At 35.8% G+C, this 19357-nt stretch overlaps 2 protein-coding genes and 1 long non-coding RNA gene across 14 annotated transcripts; 1 reads left to right on the top strand and 2 right to left on the bottom strand.

Annotated features, from left to right (window-relative positions):
• The first annotated feature begins 392 nt into the window (after positions 1-392).
• Positions 393-1941, top strand: LOC111912480 (BEL1-like homeodomain protein 7). The gene is made up of 4 exons (XM_023908220.2): positions 393-1077; positions 1218-1564; positions 1679-1739; positions 1815-1941. Exons 1-4 carry the CDS (start codon positions 520-522, stop codon positions 1917-1919), a joined length of 1071 nt encoding a protein of 356 aa, XP_023763988.1. The 5' UTR covers positions 393-519; the 3' UTR covers positions 1920-1941.
• An 86-nt stretch (positions 1942-2027) lies between these two features.
• Positions 2028-6965, bottom strand: LOC111912444 (protein CHROMATIN REMODELING 35). Of its 2 annotated transcripts, XM_023908179.3 has the most exons (7): positions 6524-6962; positions 6293-6361; positions 4904-5469; positions 4432-4734; positions 4192-4344; positions 2316-4084; positions 2029-2234 (listed from the first exon to the last, which is right to left on the bottom strand). In XM_023908179.3, the coding sequence occupies exons 1-7, from the start codon at positions 6525-6527 to the stop codon at positions 2231-2233; spliced, it is 2868 nt and encodes a 955-aa protein (XP_023763947.1). In that variant the 5' UTR covers positions 6528-6962; the 3' UTR covers positions 2029-2230. The 2 variants fall into 2 exon arrangements, with proteins under 2 accessions (XP_042758807.1, XP_023763947.1); XM_042902873.2 differs by having other exon boundaries at positions 2028-2234; positions 4192-4734; positions 6524-6965.
• A 5651-nt stretch (positions 6966-12616) lies between these two features.
• Positions 12617-16970, bottom strand: LOC111912442 (uncharacterized). 11 transcript variants are annotated; one of them, XR_006192835.2, is made up of 7 exons: positions 16218-16967; positions 15891-16094; positions 14804-15389; positions 14430-14533; positions 14251-14324; positions 14117-14171; positions 12617-13514 (listed from the first exon to the last, which is right to left on the bottom strand). It is a non-coding gene; the product is annotated as an uncharacterized LOC111912442 (long non-coding RNA). The 11 variants fall into 11 exon arrangements; XR_006192839.2 differs by having other exon boundaries at positions 14117-14162; XR_006192836.2 differs by having other exon boundaries at positions 14117-14324; positions 16218-16970.
• Between the last annotated feature and the right edge of the window lie 2387 nt (positions 16971-19357).

Below are 19357 nucleotides of genomic sequence, written 5' to 3'. Positions count from 1 at the left end.
ACTTCATCGGATCTAGTTTCAGCTTGTTTTGTTTCTACCAACTGGTTGTTAGCGATTGCACTACTTAAACAGTTACCACCAACATCATTAAAACCAACTAACTCCTCTCTTCTAGAGCGAGAAACATATACTTTAAGAGAGAGAAACATATAAATATATTATAGAAGAATATGGAAAAGATAGAATTTCTTTAACAACATTGAAAAAAAAGTGACTATTTTTTTGGCTTTTTCATAAATGGGGTTTTGCATAACTATTGGTAGCTTCTTATTGAAATCACACTATAATTTCTGTTTAACTTTTTATTTAATTCATACGTACTTTCGTACAATTTTACCTTGTTTTGTTTTATTGCAGTAGAAAAGAAAGAAGGGAAATCTTTTTACAGAAGATCAAGTACTTGTTGCTTTTATATTCATGTCCTTTTTCCCCAACAGTTAATGTTTCACTTCATCAACTGTTTGTGTGAATCCATATTAAATGTTTCTTCATTGCAAATGAAAAAGATAGAAGAAAAACATGTCAACTTACATACCAAGCTTCAACAATGAAAGAATCAATCAACCTTCTTCTCCGGAATCACCGATTCCTATTGAAAATCTCATAATGTGCATTCCAAACGTTGGTGGAGTCCATGATTCTGGCGTTTCACAGCAACGATTTTGTGAATCAAGTATTGGTTTGTTAAGAGATAGTACGAGTCATGAAATTATGGATCAAATGGTTTCGAGCATTCCGCCCTATGGAATCAGATTCCATTCCGATCATGATCATTGCGTTAATACTATAGTTGATTTTCCTTTGGCATATGAAAATAGCCAAGATTCCAAGAGTTATCTACATGGAATTGGGAATGTGATTTCTGATTCCAAGTATCTAAAAGCAACTCAAAACCTACTTGATGATGTTGTTAATGTCAAGAAAGCTATGAAACAACACTGTAAACATGATTCCATGAACAATTCCAAAGACGCCTTCGGGATATTGAAAAACAGATGTGAATCCAGCCCAGTCTCAGCTTCTGAAAAACAAGATTTACAGAACAATATGACTAAGCTATCGTCTATGCTGAATGAGGTAAGTTTTTGTCTTATTCTTTATAAGATGGCTTGCACATGTTTGAATCCATTGACTTGGTTGGTACTTTAGAAAATTTTCATAGAATTTGGCAAGAATTGGGATTCCAAAGTCCAAACTTTAACTACTTGTTCTTATAGGTTGATAGAAGATACAAACAATACTATCATCAAATGCAGATTGTTGTATCATCATTTGAGGCACTTGCTGGATGTGGGGCTTCAAGCCCCTACACCACGCTCATTCTCCAAACCATATCATGCCAATTCCGGTTCATAAAAGATGCAATTAAAAGCCAGATAGAAATCATATCAACAAGGCTTTGCAAGAGGGAATTGAATGAGGAGGGAATTGGGATTCCGAGGTTGAGATTTGTGGATCAGAAGGTGAGGAAACAGCATAGACATATCTGGAGACCACAAAGAGGGCTTCCTGAAAGCTGTGTGTCAATCCTACGTGCATGGCTGTTTGAGCATTTTCTTCATCCGTAATCACACTCAACTTATTATTTTTTTGTCAAATTGTTTGTTTTTGTTACTCATTGATTCCAAACATAGAAAACAAAGATTTGATTTAAACATGATTTCTTGATTTGTACTAGATATCCAAAGGATTCAGAAAAGAATATGCTAGCCAGACAAACAGGCTTGACTAAAACTCAGGTAAGCTTTTCATGCTTTTATTGAAATAATCATCACTCATCACACAATCACACTTTGTTACTTGAAATGGATCAGGTCACGAATTGGTTCATAAACGCTCGAGTTCGCCTATGGAAGCCAATGGTGGAAGAAATGTACAAACAAGAATCCATAGATTCGTCATCACCCAAAGTTGCATGACTTTTTTAAATTTTTAACGCGAGTAGGTTTTACTCAAACAGTTTTTCATGTAAATTCTTAAAATCAAATCTAGTTTTTACTTCTTATCATCAAACCAAATAAAAATGAACACATGTAAAGAAGAGTTGCATATAATTCATTTTCATGCATTTGCAAAAAAAAAAATCAGCCAGCACCTACTGTCAAAATGTCAAACAACCATTTCACAGCTACCCTTTGCCAAAATCTAAACAAAAAGTTTTGCACATTCTTGGTTCCTACCTTTCTAGTTACATGTTTTGACTATTATCCAAATCCAAATCCATTTGTGATCATCTACACAGAGAGCGAACACAATAATCAATAACTTATATAAACACAAAAATCAATGCTTTGATAATTAATTAAACCACTAACCTTTTATAGATAGCTGTCACGTCCTCATTCAACCACGAAGTTTCCAAAAACGGATCCCCACAATCTTCAACACTCGTTGTTTCCATCTCAAAGTCATGATGCCCACAATACTCGTTCCATTCAAACCACATTTTAGCAATCGATTCCTTTTTGAAACAGGTTTCATGATCATCAGCTTCAGGTGAATCCGCTGCAATCAATCGGTAAGTGTACACTTTCCTTATTTGCCCCGGTCTAAACGCACGCCCAATCGCTTGTCGCGTAACAGACGGATTCAGATGAATGTCTAAAATAATTATCCTAGACGCCCCCACAAGTGATATCCCCTCCCCACACGCTTTAATTGATCCGAAAAACACTCTGGAATCCGGGGAGTTGTTGAATTGATCCATCGCTATCTCACGTTCGTCGTTGTCATGGTCTCCTGTGATCATGAAAACCTCTTTTCCCAGACTCCAACCTTTCGTCTTCACTGTTAATCGAAGTAGAAACTTTAAAGGTAACAGATATTGACCGAATACAAGAAGCTTTTCGCCTTCGGATTCACATAAACGGAGTAAGTTGAGATAGAATTTAGCTTTTACTCCTTCTCTTTCGTCCAATTTCTCCAAAATCTCATCGATTTTACTAATGTCGTCGTCGTTTTTGTCCTTGGTGGTCTTCAATACAGATTTGAGCGCAGGGTGGACGTAAATCGCGCTTCCGTCTGAACTTATTTTGAATTTCTTTTTCAACTTTTTCAACTCTGTCACATGGCGTTGTTGTTTGGGGCTGAGGTTAAGAAAAACAGAAAAGTCAACGAGTCCAGGCAATTCGTCTAAGGAATCGCCTTTGTAATAGTGTAAAACTTTGTTCGTCATATCACGTAAATCTTCAATCACAGTCACCTTCCTCTTAAAATCCTCGTCTTTTAACAAAGTATGTTCAACCACCTCGTAGAATTCGTTATCTGTACTCTTTTTCAAAAGGTTTCTCCGGCTTTCAATGGGCACCCTGCTCAGAATACGTCGTTTTATAGCTTTGGAATTTTCCATTCGTAGAAACTTGGGACGTACGAGGTTAAGGATGTTGAAAACCTCTCTGACATGGTTCTGATACAAGGTTCCGGAAAGAACCACCTTCCTAGGGGTTTGGATTTTTTCAAGAGAAGTGAGAATGTTAGTGTCTTGGTTTCTAGGGGTGTGACCTTCGTCTAATATGAGAAGCGAAGGGTATGTTAGTAAAATCTCTTGACAGCTAACTGTAATTGAGCTTGTGTCATCATCGCATACTATCGAGGAAAACTGTTGGTATCCAAGAAATAGAATACTTCTCTGATTAGCCCATTGTTTTAACACTTCAAATTGCTGTACCCTACCCTCAGCTTTTACAGAGTACAAGTCAAACAACGGGAGGTCCTCCACTTGCCATCTAGTAAATTCTTTTTTCCATGTTCCCAAAATACCCCTTGGGAGAATCACAAGTGGTCGAGCATCAGGATACTTAGCCATAAAGCTTTGAATAAAGCTGATAAGCATGAATGTTTTCCCTGATCCTGGAGCATGTGCAAGAATGCATCCTCCAGGGTTGTCACACACCAAGTTGCTTAAAAGAAAATTGAAACCCTCAATTTGATGCGGTTTCATTTGCTTTTTGTGTCTTGGATGAGCTATTACTTCACACACTGAGAAATCATTTCCGGGTAGCTTAACTCCATCAAGAACAGGATTAGCTCGATCTCCTCTTTTTGTTTGGCTTTCATAGTGATAAGTTCGTGTACTCTTTATGGTCTGAATAGAAATTAGAAAGTAAGTTGTCATGTTGCTCATGATACATAGAAACAAGAAGAAAACAGAACAAATAAAAGGGTGAAGTGTAAACAAGGAAAGTAAGTTACTTTAGGACGCTGGAATTCGATTATGGATTCGATTCTTCTGTCGATTATTCCACACACACGACATACAGAACCAATATCTTCTTTCAAAATAAATGTATGATCACAGTCTTTTCCCTCTTCATTTGCATTTTCATGAGATGCTGGGATTCTATCCTGAAAAATATAAACACAGGAAGGAAATGTAACTAAAGATGACAAGAAACAAACAACACATGAATAATTGATTATTATTATTATTACCTTTGAAGACTCTAATCCGATTGTCATTTCTTTCCATATATCGCCTAGTCCATCAAAATCAGCTTCAGGTTGTTCGTCTGAATCGTCATCTTCAACACCAACATACTTACCCTTATCATGCTTCTTTCCTCCACTGTCCACGTCATCATGCTTCTTGTCATTGTCCACATCATCATGTTTTTTTTCACTATCCATGTCATCATCTTTAAAGCTTTTTTCTTTTTCGACACTAGGCACCACAACAGTTAATGTATCTCTATCTCCCCCTTCCTTTGTGGCTTGGTCAAGAGCATCATCTCCACCCTACAGAGTAATGAAACAAAAATAATGTAAGAGAGAAACATGTAGTTTAAACGATTCAAATCAGAACAGACATCTTTTCAACAAACTGTGTATTATAAACACAAATGGGCCTCTACTTAACAAATTGTAATGATGATTTAGACTGAATCATATGACAGGAAAAACTTACCAAAAGTTGTTCCATTGGCTGCTCAGTAGGCTCATTGAGTAGTGTATCATTGTATGCTTTTGAAGGAATCTTGAGTTCTATATCCTCGTGTGGTTTTGAAAGAATCATGAGTTTGGTATCCTCTAATGGTTTTGAAGGAAACTTGAGAACCGCATCTTGGAATGATTTTGAAGGGATTTGAGATGTGGGTTCATCGTCATCATCCGAGTCAATGATAACAACCAATTGTTGTGCTTGTGCATTTGTATCATGCTTTGTGTTTTCAATTGCAATGGAAATATCCTTCCCAGGCTTCAGATCCAGTGAATCAACTCCAAGTAAAGGAAACTTTCTAAAAGTAGGCATGAACATCTGCTTCTTTCGTGAAAAAAGATCTTCTATATCTTTTGTAACAGAACCATACTTAGGACTATCAAATCCTAGCACAAAATCTCTGATGGCAAACGGATCTGTGTGATCAAAGTTCTTACGCTTGCTTTTAGTTTTATCAGACATGTATACATGTTTATATCTAGGACTCGGTGATATAATTTCTCCATTGCTGTCCATAGTCTGTCGCCCTTTGACTGTTTCAGAAACAAATATGCAAAACCCGTAAATGTATGGTTGCATTCATTATATAATCGACACAAACTATTTATTTGCTACTTCCAAAAGTTACCAAAACAGGGGTGGCTGTGGTGAAGAGACTAGATATAGCTAAATTCAAAGCTCAAGATGTGTTGATAATAAAGATCTTCATTGCATTGTTATTGTCCATAGATGTAAATAAGTAAAAAGTCGGTTATAGTAAGTAAACCACTGCTTATGTTTCTCATAGTACATCAATGATTTGCTTAGTATAGCTGATCTTTTGTTTACTCGGATACATGGGCAACAACAATGCAACCGGAATCTTTATTTGGAACACATCTTGTGCTTTAAATTCAGGTATATGTGTTTTCTGGAAGAGATTGTGTAATAATAAATAATTAGTATATTCAGTTGCAATAGATTAGGCTGCAGAACATGACATTTGAACTTGTTTGAAATTTAATAACCTGAGCATAAGTTTTTTTTTACAAAAGCTGGATATTTAAAAAACTAATAGGATAGAAGAACATTGAGATTCTTCTGGCATGGCCTGAAGACGAGAGCAAAAATCTCACATATTAGGTCAAAAGACGAAACGAATATGTAACTTTATTTTAATCTTTGATAATCCGATTGTTTAGTGGTCTGAAACTGATTAACAAACCCTTAATATTTTCAGAATCTTATGCAAACATTTACAGAACTTCAACTAGCAGTAATCAGTTTCAAAACGAACATACAAAAATTGCGAAGGTTCATAACGCGAAAAATGTAATAAAAAGCAAACATATACATGGATACAGGCATTCAGCGTACCAGAAGGCGTACAGACTCCCCGATGATGCGTTTCTGTCCCGTCATCTACCTCCATTGACAATATTGCAGCTGTAAAAACAGAAAGGAAGGGAGATTTCACTTTTGTTTGCTTTTTCGAGCTTAGGATTTCAAATAAACTCATGCATTTGCAGAAATATAGTGAAATAAGACGTAACGAGAGCTCAAAAACTAATAGAAAATCTGATTATGTACATTACAACCAACACTTACACATTGTTGATTCAACGGAAGTCGTGAAAGGGGCGATTGTATCGGAGGGAGACGAAGGGGAAAGAGAAAGTTGCAGTGAAGTTTTTTTCGACGGTTTTTTCAGATGATGGGCATGTTTCGCGTGCTACTCTGCTAGACCGTACGTTACTGGCACAGGACTGCAGCGGCGGCTAGGATGTGTACACGTGGAGAGACGGTGGTGGCATCGACGGTGAGAGATTCGAGGCAAAACGTCAATCGAATGTTCTGCGGAGCATGGAATCAAGTGAGGAATTTCTATTGGAAAAGGGGCCTTGATACGCCGCTGCTATGACAGTCTATGGAAAAGGACACGATTTTGTTATTAATTAATATAAAAGTTTTATGTCGAACCAGATTTTATATTTTGAAGCAAAGAAATGTTGTCATATTTTGAAGTTAAATTACTCAAAAAAAAATATGTATTTGACCTGAATAACGTTTATATCGAACTAGAGTTGCATATAATATCTATCTTAATAAATAAAAATATTTTTGACATATGTCTCTTCTTTGAAACTTTTGCCACATATAATACAGTAAGATTTTTGAATTATTTAAATTTTACATATCATATCATTATCAGATATTAATTTTACTAATTAATATATCTATTATATATTTAAATTATTCATTGTAATAAATGTGTAATTAATACTATAATTATTAAAACATTTATTATTTCACATAAATATATATATATATATATATATATATATATATATATATATATATATATATATATATTTAAATTTTACATGTTATTATGTGGTATTTTTTTATTAATAAAGAATTAATTAATTTTACTAATTAATACATCTATTATATTTCTTCTTTTTTAAACCAGCCAATAAAATTATATTAATGAAACAAAAAGAAACAAAGGGAACATGAGAAATAAAGACAGCCACAAGTCAATGACAAAACAAAAAATCCAAAAACAAAATCAAATACATCTACTATATATGCAAAGTATTTATTGTAGTAACCGTATAAATCAACACAATAATTATTGAAGCATTTATTATTTAACATAACAATATTTTTCTCCATAAAATGAATATAATAATAAATAGGTTGTGTTTTTCGAACATTACAAACATTTATTATATACTCCGTATTTTTTATTACATGAATAAAAATAATGAAATGTTATAAATAATATTGTTAAATTGAGATATAATAATTTTAGTGGTAGGGTCAAAGATTAAATTTTTTGTAGCTAATTCCCTTTTAATCTTATTAAAATTTGAGATGATATAGACATGAGTAAAAACGTATGGTTGGCCAATTATTATATATGGGTCTATCTATAATATCTATTTTTAAAATATGTCATAGTTTTTTTTATTAATATAGATTGAATTATTTACTTATTCATTATATCGTTTGTATTTATGTAAAAGTATTTATTTTAAAAAAATATTTAATGTTTACACACTGTTATTAAACTTTTATTTTTAATAAACTCGTGTAGTACACGGGTCTCACACCTAGTAGTTATTATATTTTAAATATAAGACAAATATATATTATTTAAAATAACTAAATATTTGTTATCAACCATAGAATAATAATTTCTTACGTTACTTTTTTTATTTGGAAAGAAAACTTCCCTAACGAGGGTTTTCGTACCAGCTTTCGCACACCGACTAATCCCCCGTTGCAAATATGAGGCTATGTTTCATTCCTTGCAGTCACTGCAAGCGAACCTCTATAGCCATAAGGGTTGAGTAGTGTCAGAACTTGAACATTGGTCAATATGTTATCCACCATATCTTCCATATTTCTTACCAGGTCACTAAAACCCAAGTGGTTAAGTTGTAATTGCATATTTTGATTATTTTAAAATCTACTCTAATAAATAAAGATTTTTTTTTGTCAAATGTCACTCTCTCATTAACTTGGACACATGTTTTTATGGTATTTTTGAATAAATGTTTTTCCATGTGTCATTTTCTCATATTTTATCTTTTCTTAATTAACTTATAACATTTACACCTCATTTAATAATTAAATTGTCTTAATTAAAAATAGTCAATAAATTACAATATTACTACTCATATATTGTATTTAATATGTTTCATTTTAAATTCAAATGTTAAATTTTAAATTTCAAGTTTAAATAAATTTTTGTTTAAACATTCATATTTATTTTTTTGTTTTATCCAACTCGTATATCATACGGGTCTCATAACTAATATATAATAAAATAAAATGTATTAAACAAAATAATCTCAATAATCATTAACAATAAGTTGTGTGTAGAAATTTTAAGTATAATTTCTGATTTATCCATATATTTCATTATTATTATGGTTAATTTATTTATATATAAATTTATTAAAGATAAAAAGAAAAAAAGCATATAGCTACTTTTATTTATCACTTTCTACAAAATAGCCAATAAAAAAAACTAAGAAAAATTCATTTTTAGCCATGAAATCGCAGGTGAACTTACCTCACTTACGATTTCACAAACACATTCGCGATTTCACTACCTACCTGTGATTTTGAGTTGTGTATAAAGAAAATTCATTTTAGTCATTTTAACAAGACACAAAGTCACAAGCAACATATGAGTAATCTCTCTTCAGCCATCGGAAGACTTGTCTAAGCCTTTTAAACTAAAAAAATGTGGCAAAACAATATTTTAAGGTTTATATATATATATATATATATATATATATATATATATATATATATATATATATATATATATATATATTGGGCTACTAAGCAACAAAATCACAGACAGACCACAAAATTGCAACTCAGCCACTAAAATCGCATGCAGGCCGATCGAGACTTCTATAAAAAAGAACAACCACAATCTGATAACAAATTTGAGTCTGAATCGATGCTTGCATGTTTTGCAACCGTTTTTGAGAAGAGACATGACACAACTGATGCTACGATAAGAAATCAACAGGGTGTCATTAAGAACATTGAGATTCAACTTGGGCTATTAACAACACTTGTTAACGAGTGGTTACCACCCAAGAATCCCGATCCAGAACCACAACCTCATGTTATGGCGATATTTATTAAAGAATAGGGTGTGAATCTATGAATCTCGATGATCTTATTGATATGAGGATCCCTCAATATATACAGTAGGAATAGGAGAGATTACAGGGATATACAAAGAGATATTCTAGGAAATTGCTAATCACAATCAATTTACAATAAATACAAATATATATGGAGATATGTTATGTTCTACTAATAGTCCCCCGCAGTCGAAACTATAGCTGGTCGGATGGAGAGACTGGATCGAAAGCGAGTGAAAAGTTGACGAGGTAATCCCTTTGTGAAGATATCAGCATATTGGTAATCTGCCGGAACATGGAGAACTCGAAGAGAACCCATGCGAACTTTTTCTCGGACAAAGTGAATATCAATTTCAACATGTTTTGTGCGTTGGTGTTGCACGGGGTTTTGTGTGAGATAAACGGCTGAGAGATTGTCACAATAAATGATTGTGACTTGGCGTACTGGAAGGTGTAACTAAAGAAGCAAGTTTCGTAGCCAAGTTGTTTCAGCTGCAGTGTTTGCGACCCATTTGTATTCTGCCTCAGCACTAGAACGAGAGATTGTGGGTTGACGTTTAAATGACCAAGAGACCAGGTTATCACCGAGGAAGACACAGTAGCTAGAAGTGGAGCGTCGGGAATCCGAGCACCCTCCCCAATCTGCATCAGAATATGCAGTAAGTTTGGCAGATTTAGAAGGAGTGATGTATAGACCGTGGTTGTTGATTCCTTTGAGATACCGCAGAATGCATTTGAGAAAATTGAAGTATGGTTCACGTGGATTATGCATGAAGAGACACACTTGTTGGACAGCATATGCGATATCTGGTCGTGTGAAAGTGAGATATTGGAGAGCACCAGCTAAGTTGCGGTAGAGAGAGGGGTCGGACATTGGTTGGCCAGCAGTGAGGCTAAGCTTGGAGCCCCATGTCGGCAGGAGTGGTACTTGGTTTGCAGTTTTGCATGTTGGCACGTGTTAAGATGTCGTTGATGTATTGAGCTTGAGAGAGAAAGAGACCACCATTTTGATGTTGAACTTGGATGCCGAGGAAGTGATGAAGTTGGCCGAGGTCAGTCATAGCGAATTCTTTAGACAATAGGCCAATGAAACGCCGAAGAAGGGATTCACTTGAGGCAGTGAGGACGATGTCATCTACATACAATAAAAGATATGCCATTTGGTGTCCATGCTTGTAGACAAAAAGGGAGCTGTCACTGGTGGTGCTTTTAAATCCACATGTTTGGATGAATGTTGCAAATCTTTGGTACCAAGCTCGTGGGGCCTGTTTAAGACCGTATAATGATTTCCGTAAGCGGCAAACTTGTGTTGGGTTTTTGGTATCGACAAACCCGAGTGGCTGGAACATATAGATAGTTTCATTTAAGTTCCCATGTAGGAATGCATTCTTTACATCTAGCTGGTGAATAGGCCAAGATCGTGACACAACAAGGCTAAGAACTGTTCGTATCGTGGTGGGTTTTACCACAGGACTAAAGGTCTCATCACAGTCGACGCCTACTTGTTGGCTTTTCCCATTTATGACTAGGCGTGCTTTGTATCTTTCAAGAGTCCCATCGGCATGAAACTTGTGCCGAAATAGCCACATACAACGTATAACATGAGCATCGTTTGGTTGAGGCACTAGATCCCATGTGTGATTGTCTATTAAAGCCTTGTATTCGTTGGTCATAGCTGAGTGCCAGTTAGGATCAGATATTGCCATTTTATAGGATTTGGGTAGGGGAGAAATGGCTGGGTCAGTGGAAGTGGTGTGAAGGTTGAATGGGGTTTTAGGTTTTGTGATTCCGGCTTTGGAGCGTGTTGTCATGGTGTGGGTGGAGGTAGGAGGAGGGGGGTTTGATGGGGGATGTCGTGGCCGTCTGGAATATGTGATGGGGAAGGATGTGGCGTTTGTTGTGGATGGAGATATGGGATTTACTGGGGTTGTTTCAGGCGAATGATTTTCGTGTGGTTGAGTGGTTGTTGGAGCTTCAGTGTCGGGGCTGGGGTTGGGGTCGTGTGAAGGTGAAGAGGTAGGTTGAGTAGGGGATTGAGGAGTTTGATATATAATGGGTGAGGGATCGGTGTCTAGGAAGGAATAATTAGGTTGCGGGTTTGGAGTAGAGAAAGGGAATGATGTTTCATCAAATGTGACGTGACGAGAAAGGAGGATCTTGCTAGTGGATAAGTCAAGGCATCGATAACCCCGATAGTTGGCCGGGTATCCGAGGAACACACAGGCGGTGGATTTAGGGAAGAGTTTATGTGGGCGGGTGGCAATGAGGTTGGGGTAGCATGCACAGCCGAAGACCCGTAGGTGGTCATATGTAGGGTGTTTTTGGTAGAGTGCGGAAGTTGGAGTGTGGAAGTTGAGTAGTTTGGTGAGTAAGATGTTGTGAAGGTAGGTAGCTGTATGATGGGCGTCAACCCAAAATGTAGGTGGGAGGGAAGCATGGGTAAGAAGAGTGAGCATGAGTTCGTTGATACGGCGAATCATGCGTTCAGCTTTCCCATTTTGTTGGGAGGTGTGTGGGCAAGAGAAGCGGATATGAAGGCCGGTGGTTGAGGCGAATTGGTGGAAGTGGTGGTTGTCAAATTCACCTCCTTTGTCACACTGGAAAGTTTTTATATGTTTGTGGAATTGTGTTTGGATGAATTTGTGAAAGTGTTTGAATTTGTCATAGGTTTCAGATTTAAATTTTAAAGGAAAGACCCATGTATAGTGTGTGTGGTCATCAATAATTAGAAGATAATATTTATGGTCACTTTTGCTTGGTAAAGGAGAGGTCCATAAGTCGGCATGGATGAGATCAAATGGTTGGCGTGTGGTTGATGTGGAGTCGTGAATGGGAGTCTTTTGTGTTTGGCTAGTTGACATGAGTTACATACAAATGAATGATCAAGTTTATTGCAAGAAATAATTTTATTAGAACTAAGGAAGTCCATTACATGATGGCCCGGATGTCCGAGTCTATTATGCCAAAACAAGGAATTAGAGGAAACAAAAAAAGATAAATTTGTTGGAGCGTTGATACCATGTGAACCTATGAATCTTGATGATCTTATTGATATGAGGAGCCCTCAATATATACAGCAGGAATAGGAGAGATTATAGGGATATACAAAGAGATATTCTAGGAAATTGCTAATCATAATCAATTTACAATAAATACAAATATATATGGAGATATGTTATGTTCTACTAATATAGGGTAGTTCTGAGCCATTAATGATTTATGATACTGATACCAAACAGCCCGATCCACATATGGAAAAAGAGAAACCTGAAACAGAAAAAGAAAAATCTTCTGCCAAGTACCCACGACGTGGCGACCACTCGGGCATGTCGTGGCGCATGAAGAATGAAAATCCTTCTTTTTTAAAACCATACCAGCTTCCTCTGCCATATTCATCTCGAGCCCTCGAGAATTCTTTGGAGTTGGACCAGAAGAAATTCATGGAACAAGTGTTTTACATCTCGATTAACACTCTATTCCTCCAATCCATGGATAAGCTTCCTAAATTTGTCAAGTATGTGATGACGAAGCGAAAATAATTGGAGAAAGCATCTACCATCGTGCTACATGAGTTGTGTTCTGCTGCAATCATTGATGGGTTGCCAATTAAAATGACAGATTTGGGCCGGTTAACTTTGGCAACTTTATTTTAATAAATGCTTTAGCCAATTCGGGGGATAATATCAATTTAATGTGATATTATTTTTACGAGAAACTCGCTTTATCAAAGCCAAAACACAAGGATGACACTTCGAATGGCTGATCGCTCAATCACTCATCCATATTGCTATTAGCGGTAAGAAATTAAAGTATGTTGTCATCATGGGTTGAGAAATCAAATTATAATCTAATTATAACAGTAAAAATTGCTTTGAGTTCCGCCCATCGGAGAACCAGTCAAGTGATTATCGTTGGAACCCCTGAAAATTAAAAAATCAAAATATAAAAGGTACAATGCTTCTATGTAAAGAAATATTATACTTAGTCAGCATATAACCGGAAAACACCGAAATCTAACACAAAAATAAAATGAAGACTATTAATTTTAAAAATTAACCCACTTTGTCACTGATCACAACCATGTATTTACAGATTCTAAACATGATAAAAAAATTTGCAATGTACTTGTAAAAACATATGATGTTGCAAGGAAAAATGAAAGTAGGATGGTATAATAAACAAATAAGCCCACAGTACATTCCTTTTAGTGCATTTGGTTTTTGTTAAATGTATTTTGGTTTTTGGTAAAAGAGTCCAAAACGAATTGCAAAAAACAAAAACCAAGAGCTTTAAATTCAAAGTATGTTACTAATTAATGCATTTACTATCCAAATATGAAAATATAACAAACAGTAATATACTTTACCTTGTAAAAATATGTCGAAATGAGTCAGATTTACAAATATAATTGATTATGATTATAGTATCTCAACATTAACTTATAAAAAATATGGAAACCTTTATTATGAATATACATTTACTTTATTTTAAAGAGAATGGCAAAATAGTAATTTTGGTAAACCTGTTTTTGATGTTAGCTTCTCGGCGTCCAAGCCCTGATGTATCAACTGTAAGAGCTATAGTTTTAAAGCCAGCCTTTTTCAGCTCTTCTTGCAAAAAGAAAAAAAAAATCTAAATAGGAAATTACAATCTTACCATATCATAAGTTAATTCAACACCTCTATCATTCTCCCATGTTACTGTCTGTATAGCTAAAGCTTCCACAATTCCTGTTTTGTAAACATGCATGAATAATTTGTAAGTAAATGAAAACTGGGATTTTCTTTTATAATAGTTGCTTAAAAAATTTTCTTTTAAAAAAATAAAAAGCTTACGTGGAAGTTTATTAACCAAGGCAAATTGATTGAAATTTTATCCTATAAGCAATTCATATATCTTCAACTCTCAGGTGATGAATCTCTTTGTTTGTAAATAAGTCCTGCAAGAACCTCCACCTAAATTTGTGTACAATAGTAATACAACTAAATAGAGGTGCATAAATTGTGATTTTAATCTAAAGAAAGAAAAAAAAAAACTCTTTAAAAACCTAACTTAAACCAAAAATCAAACAAATTCAATTTTTGATTTGTTCGAATACAAAGTAGATTATGAATTTGATTATGGTTTTTGATATGAGATTGGAAAAATTGAACGATGTACAACACATATTATATTATCTACATAAAGTATAAGTAATTATAGCATATACCTAAACAAACTAAAGAACGCTTCATTAAATAAACTATTGGTTCATAAAGAGCCTCAGCTTGAATACTGGTCACACTCCTCATTTCATGATCTTTTTTAGCCATCTTCTTCTCTTACCAATCATACCCTTCTACCAAATTACCAAATTGCCCCTTCCCATTGGAATTTCATTGGAATGAACTTGGCCTGAGACCTTGCTTCTTCATCACAACACAATTGATATGTAATCTAATTTTGAATTCTGCCCAATAAAAAATCAAATTCGTAAAAGTTCTAGAATCAAATCTAAGGATCACATGATCTACAGATATGAAAAATGGAAATAAATGATATGTCGTGTGGATATGCGATTACATCAATGAGATCGTTTAACATGAAAGAGATTCACAACCTTGGAAAGTTTAAACCGAACTTTGTTGTTTATAGAGTTGCATACCGAACTAACACATGATTTATGTGCCAATGGTGATCGTAGATTACATAAACGGTGTGTATGATATAATAGCAAACTAAGTATTCTGATTTTACTCTTTCATAAGATGGCTTATGTAGGAAGGCTTCCCGTCTTCACAAAATTGTTAATTTTCCTATAAAAAACAACAAAAAAGCAACACTTAAAGAATTATAATCCGTAAATTTGTTTCCAATCTAGCAAATGAGAACTAAAACGTAGTAAATCAAATTCAACATCTGCAATTAATCCTTAAATTTGTTTCCAATCTAGCAAATGAGAACTAAAGCATAGTAAATCAAAGGCAACATTTGTAATTGTAACCTTTCATAATCCTAAAACCAATACACTCCAATACAGATAGAACAAAAACAGAGTACAAATCATGAGGATTAGCAGATCAGGGAAGAAGACACACAAAATTGAGAAAAAAAAAAGTAAACATGAAAGAGATTCGATTCGATAGAAACATCAAGTAAAGCAGTAGATGTGTTGAATGAAGCTACAAAAAATGGAATCTTATAGCATAACAATCTTTAAGTTCAGTCTAATAACCCAAACACAAAATGAAAAAAATCTAAATCAGACCCAAATCGAAGTGGAGGTCAGTTCAAATCCGAAATCAAATAATGCTTACCTGTAAATCGCAAATTGACGATGATGTAGAGCTTAAACCGACATGGAGATTGGGTGAACGTCGATAAACACAACAGAAGCAAGCAATAACGGGAAGAGTCATCCATCTCATCTAACATCTTTAAACAACATCTCCTAAGTGTTGTGAGTGACCGACAAAAGATATCTTCTCAAGATTTGGATAATGTTTTAAAACAGATACCGCCTGCAAAACCACAACCTATTACTTCAGATTATTTTTAATCTGATTTTATGCAAACCCCAACCCAAAAGGAAAAGAAAAAATTGAACCAAACAACAAAAATACTTTGGTAAACAAAATTGATACCAGAATCATTCGTCTCCAATCGACGGAAACCGGAGTAGAGATGGGATTAGAAGCAAATCAGAGTTATTTTTAACCGTATATATATAAATTACCCGTCGAGCCGAGATAAAGAGTGATTATTAGGGCTATCAAATCCGATAAGAACAGTAGAAAAAGAATTGCAGTGAAACCCATCGAAAAGTGGAAAATATGGAATATATAAGAAAACACAAAATAGAAACAGCGGTTGACTGTGGATTCCATCCGACTTTGACCTTTTTGCCTCGTTCTCCCTCCTATGAAGGATTTTAAACGTTGGATGGCAGTGATGGTGAAACCTCAATGGTTGGGTTCAGTGTCCAAGGATGTTGTTGATTTTGGAGGGCTCGCATGTGACAGACTGATTCCGTCTGGAAAACATCGAGAGATGTAGAATGCATGAATCGTCGGCGGTGGCGACCCCGAATCTATGAAGCTTGAGACGAAGAAGAAAAGTGGGAAGAATCGTCGTGTATTAAGCGGTGGAGGGATCTGGAACAAAAAGAAAAGATGCACTGACTGATTGGAGGAAGGATCAAAGGAATTTAGGGAAACTGTAGATTAAAACTGATTGAGGCGGTTAAAGATGAGTACATTTGATTGGAAGCGACTAGAGGTGCACATGGAAAAAAAAAAAGGCCAGCAATACAAAAGTGATTGGGTGGGAAAACGGTGAAGAGAATAGACGCGAAACACGTAGCAACCAAAAATCGATCAAGTGGTAGGAACTCCCACACCCCGCTCCCATGTTATAGCAAAGAAAATAAGAGAAAAGAAAAGAAAGTAAGGAGAGAAAAGAAAGGAAAAAGAAATTGTCATTTATGCTCCCGAGTTGGAGAGAAATGGAATGAAAGTTAAACATTTTGTTCTTTCTTTTCAAATCCTCTCAAATCGGAAGGAAAGGTAGGAAGGAAAGTTTTCCTTCCATTTCCCTCCACTTCCTTCCTTTAATGAAACTCGGGAGCACCATTCTCTCTTGCTTTCCTCTCATTTCCTCTCATTTCCTTTCTTTTTTCTCTTTAAGTTGAACTCGGGAGCAGGGTGCCAGAAAACAAAGACGAAAAAGAAAGCCAAAAGTAGACATACGACCATAAAAGAAGAACCATTTGTGCCAAAAGAACAGCATGTTCACTATTCGTAAGAGGTGTCCAACTTTAATATATATATATATATATATATATATATATATATATATATATATATATATATATATATATATATATATATATATATATATATACTAGTCGTTTGTCAGCGCAAAGCGGCGGCGGCGAATAATTTTCAAGCAATGATTAATTAATTTCGGTGAATAGTTGTCTTACAGCTATAAGATCAAACCATAAAACTCATAAAACCAATCGATTCCCAACCATACATACAAGTTTACAGATTTAAATGTGCTTTATTTATTGTTTTCTTATAAGTAAAATGTTTGCATGCACACTATTCAAACAATTTTTATTTTTATTTTTCCCAAAGTAATTTTTTTTAATGTATAGCAATTTGTAAAAGATAGTTTTGTCTTTCGTTAGATATGGCCAAACTAATTTGAATTCTTTTAGATTTTTAAAATTACATTATTTAAAACAAGCAAATATTCTGATAGTATTTTTTGAGAAGTGTAGCACCTGGTTCCTGGTACGTAAATCTTATTTGTGTATTTTCCATTTTTAGCCTTGGACTCGATGAGTCATAGGTCCGACTCGTTGAGTAGAGACGGGACCCCGAGACACGTTTAAGTTGGTGACTCGGCGAGTCCATATTCCGGACTCGGCGAGTCACCGTTGTTGGATGAAACCCTAAGTTTCAGGGGTTTGCACCCTATTTAAACAACATATCCGCCCCAAGCCAGCCCCCATTCACCCCCCAGAGCTTCCAACCCTCGTTATAAGCTATTCATAGAGAGTTTGAAGCAATTGTTGTGTGTTCTTGAAGGTTTTGAGGCAGAAGGGAAGTAGATCTAGAGGAAGGGAAGGAATCCAAGCATCTTTGTGCTCTCTCAGTAGTTCCTTTGAGGTATAACCCGTTTTCCCCCTGTTTCTATGCTTATTGCTTCATTTAAGTCATTCTTGAGCCAATCTCCAAGCTTGTATGTGCAAATTATTTCGTAATAAGCTGATTGGCCCTTAGATCTAGGCATGATTGAGCTCCAGGAGCTCAGATATGTTGCCTTTATGGACCCTCATTGCATGAAGACCCTAGATATACCCTTTTGGGTGCATTTTGAACCCTAAAACCCTTATTGGTGAATATCTACACGTAAAGTTGGAAACTTTACGTGTGATTCATGCTCTAGGAACCCAGATCTGTGAATGGCATGGACTGGAATCGAGCAAATTTGTGTAGTTAGTGGTTGCATGGCAACGACTCGGCGAGTCGTTCATCTGACTCGGTAAGTCGGTTCGCGAGTCTCCGAGTTGGTCCCCTTTTCGTAGTGTCGAGTGAGCAGTGAGTCACGGGGTGTGACTCAGTGAGTCGGAAGCTGAACTCATCTATGGAGGAACTCGGCGAGTCAATGCCCTGACTCGGCGAGTTCAAGGCAATCTCCTTAGATCAAGAACAGACTCGGCGAGTTGTTCATACAGACTCGGATGATGATGAACTCGACGAGTTATTCATATAACTCAGCGAGTAGGATGAAGGACTTGAATATCAGTTTAGAAGGAGAACTCGTCGAGTCATCGCCTAACTCGACGAGTAGAAACGGGATTCAGGACAATCGTTTGGGTAAGGACTCGGCGAGTTGGAAAGCCAACTCGGTGAGTCGGGTCAACTGAAAGTTGACTCTGACTTTGACTTAGGGCATGATCAAGGGTAAAATGGTCATTTTACCCAAAGGACAGTTAGCAGTGTTTGATTGAGTATGTTGTGGGAATTGCAGCCGGAGGATTTCCGGAGCAGCAGCAGCAGCAGTAGACAGTCAGTTCCCGATCAGATCAGCAGCTACTTCGAGGTGAGTTACCTTCCAGTAGCGGTGGGTCTACGGCCACAATGTTGGCCCACCAGTAGGAGTTGTATGTAGATGATTGTCTCCGTGATATTCATCTAGGGATTACTACTACCTGTGTTATGTTTATGTGCTGGTATGATATGATGCTATGTGCTAGTGACAGTAGGGGGAG

This window comes from Lactuca sativa, chromosome 5, assembly GCF_002870075.4.
Source record: "Lactuca sativa cultivar Salinas chromosome 5, Lsat_Salinas_v11, whole genome shotgun sequence".
In the NCBI taxonomy this organism is placed as follows: Eukaryota; Viridiplantae; Streptophyta; class Magnoliopsida; order Asterales; family Asteraceae; genus Lactuca; species Lactuca sativa.
Note: the sequence above shows the minus strand (reverse complement) of the source record. Positions and strands in the feature narration are given on the sequence as shown.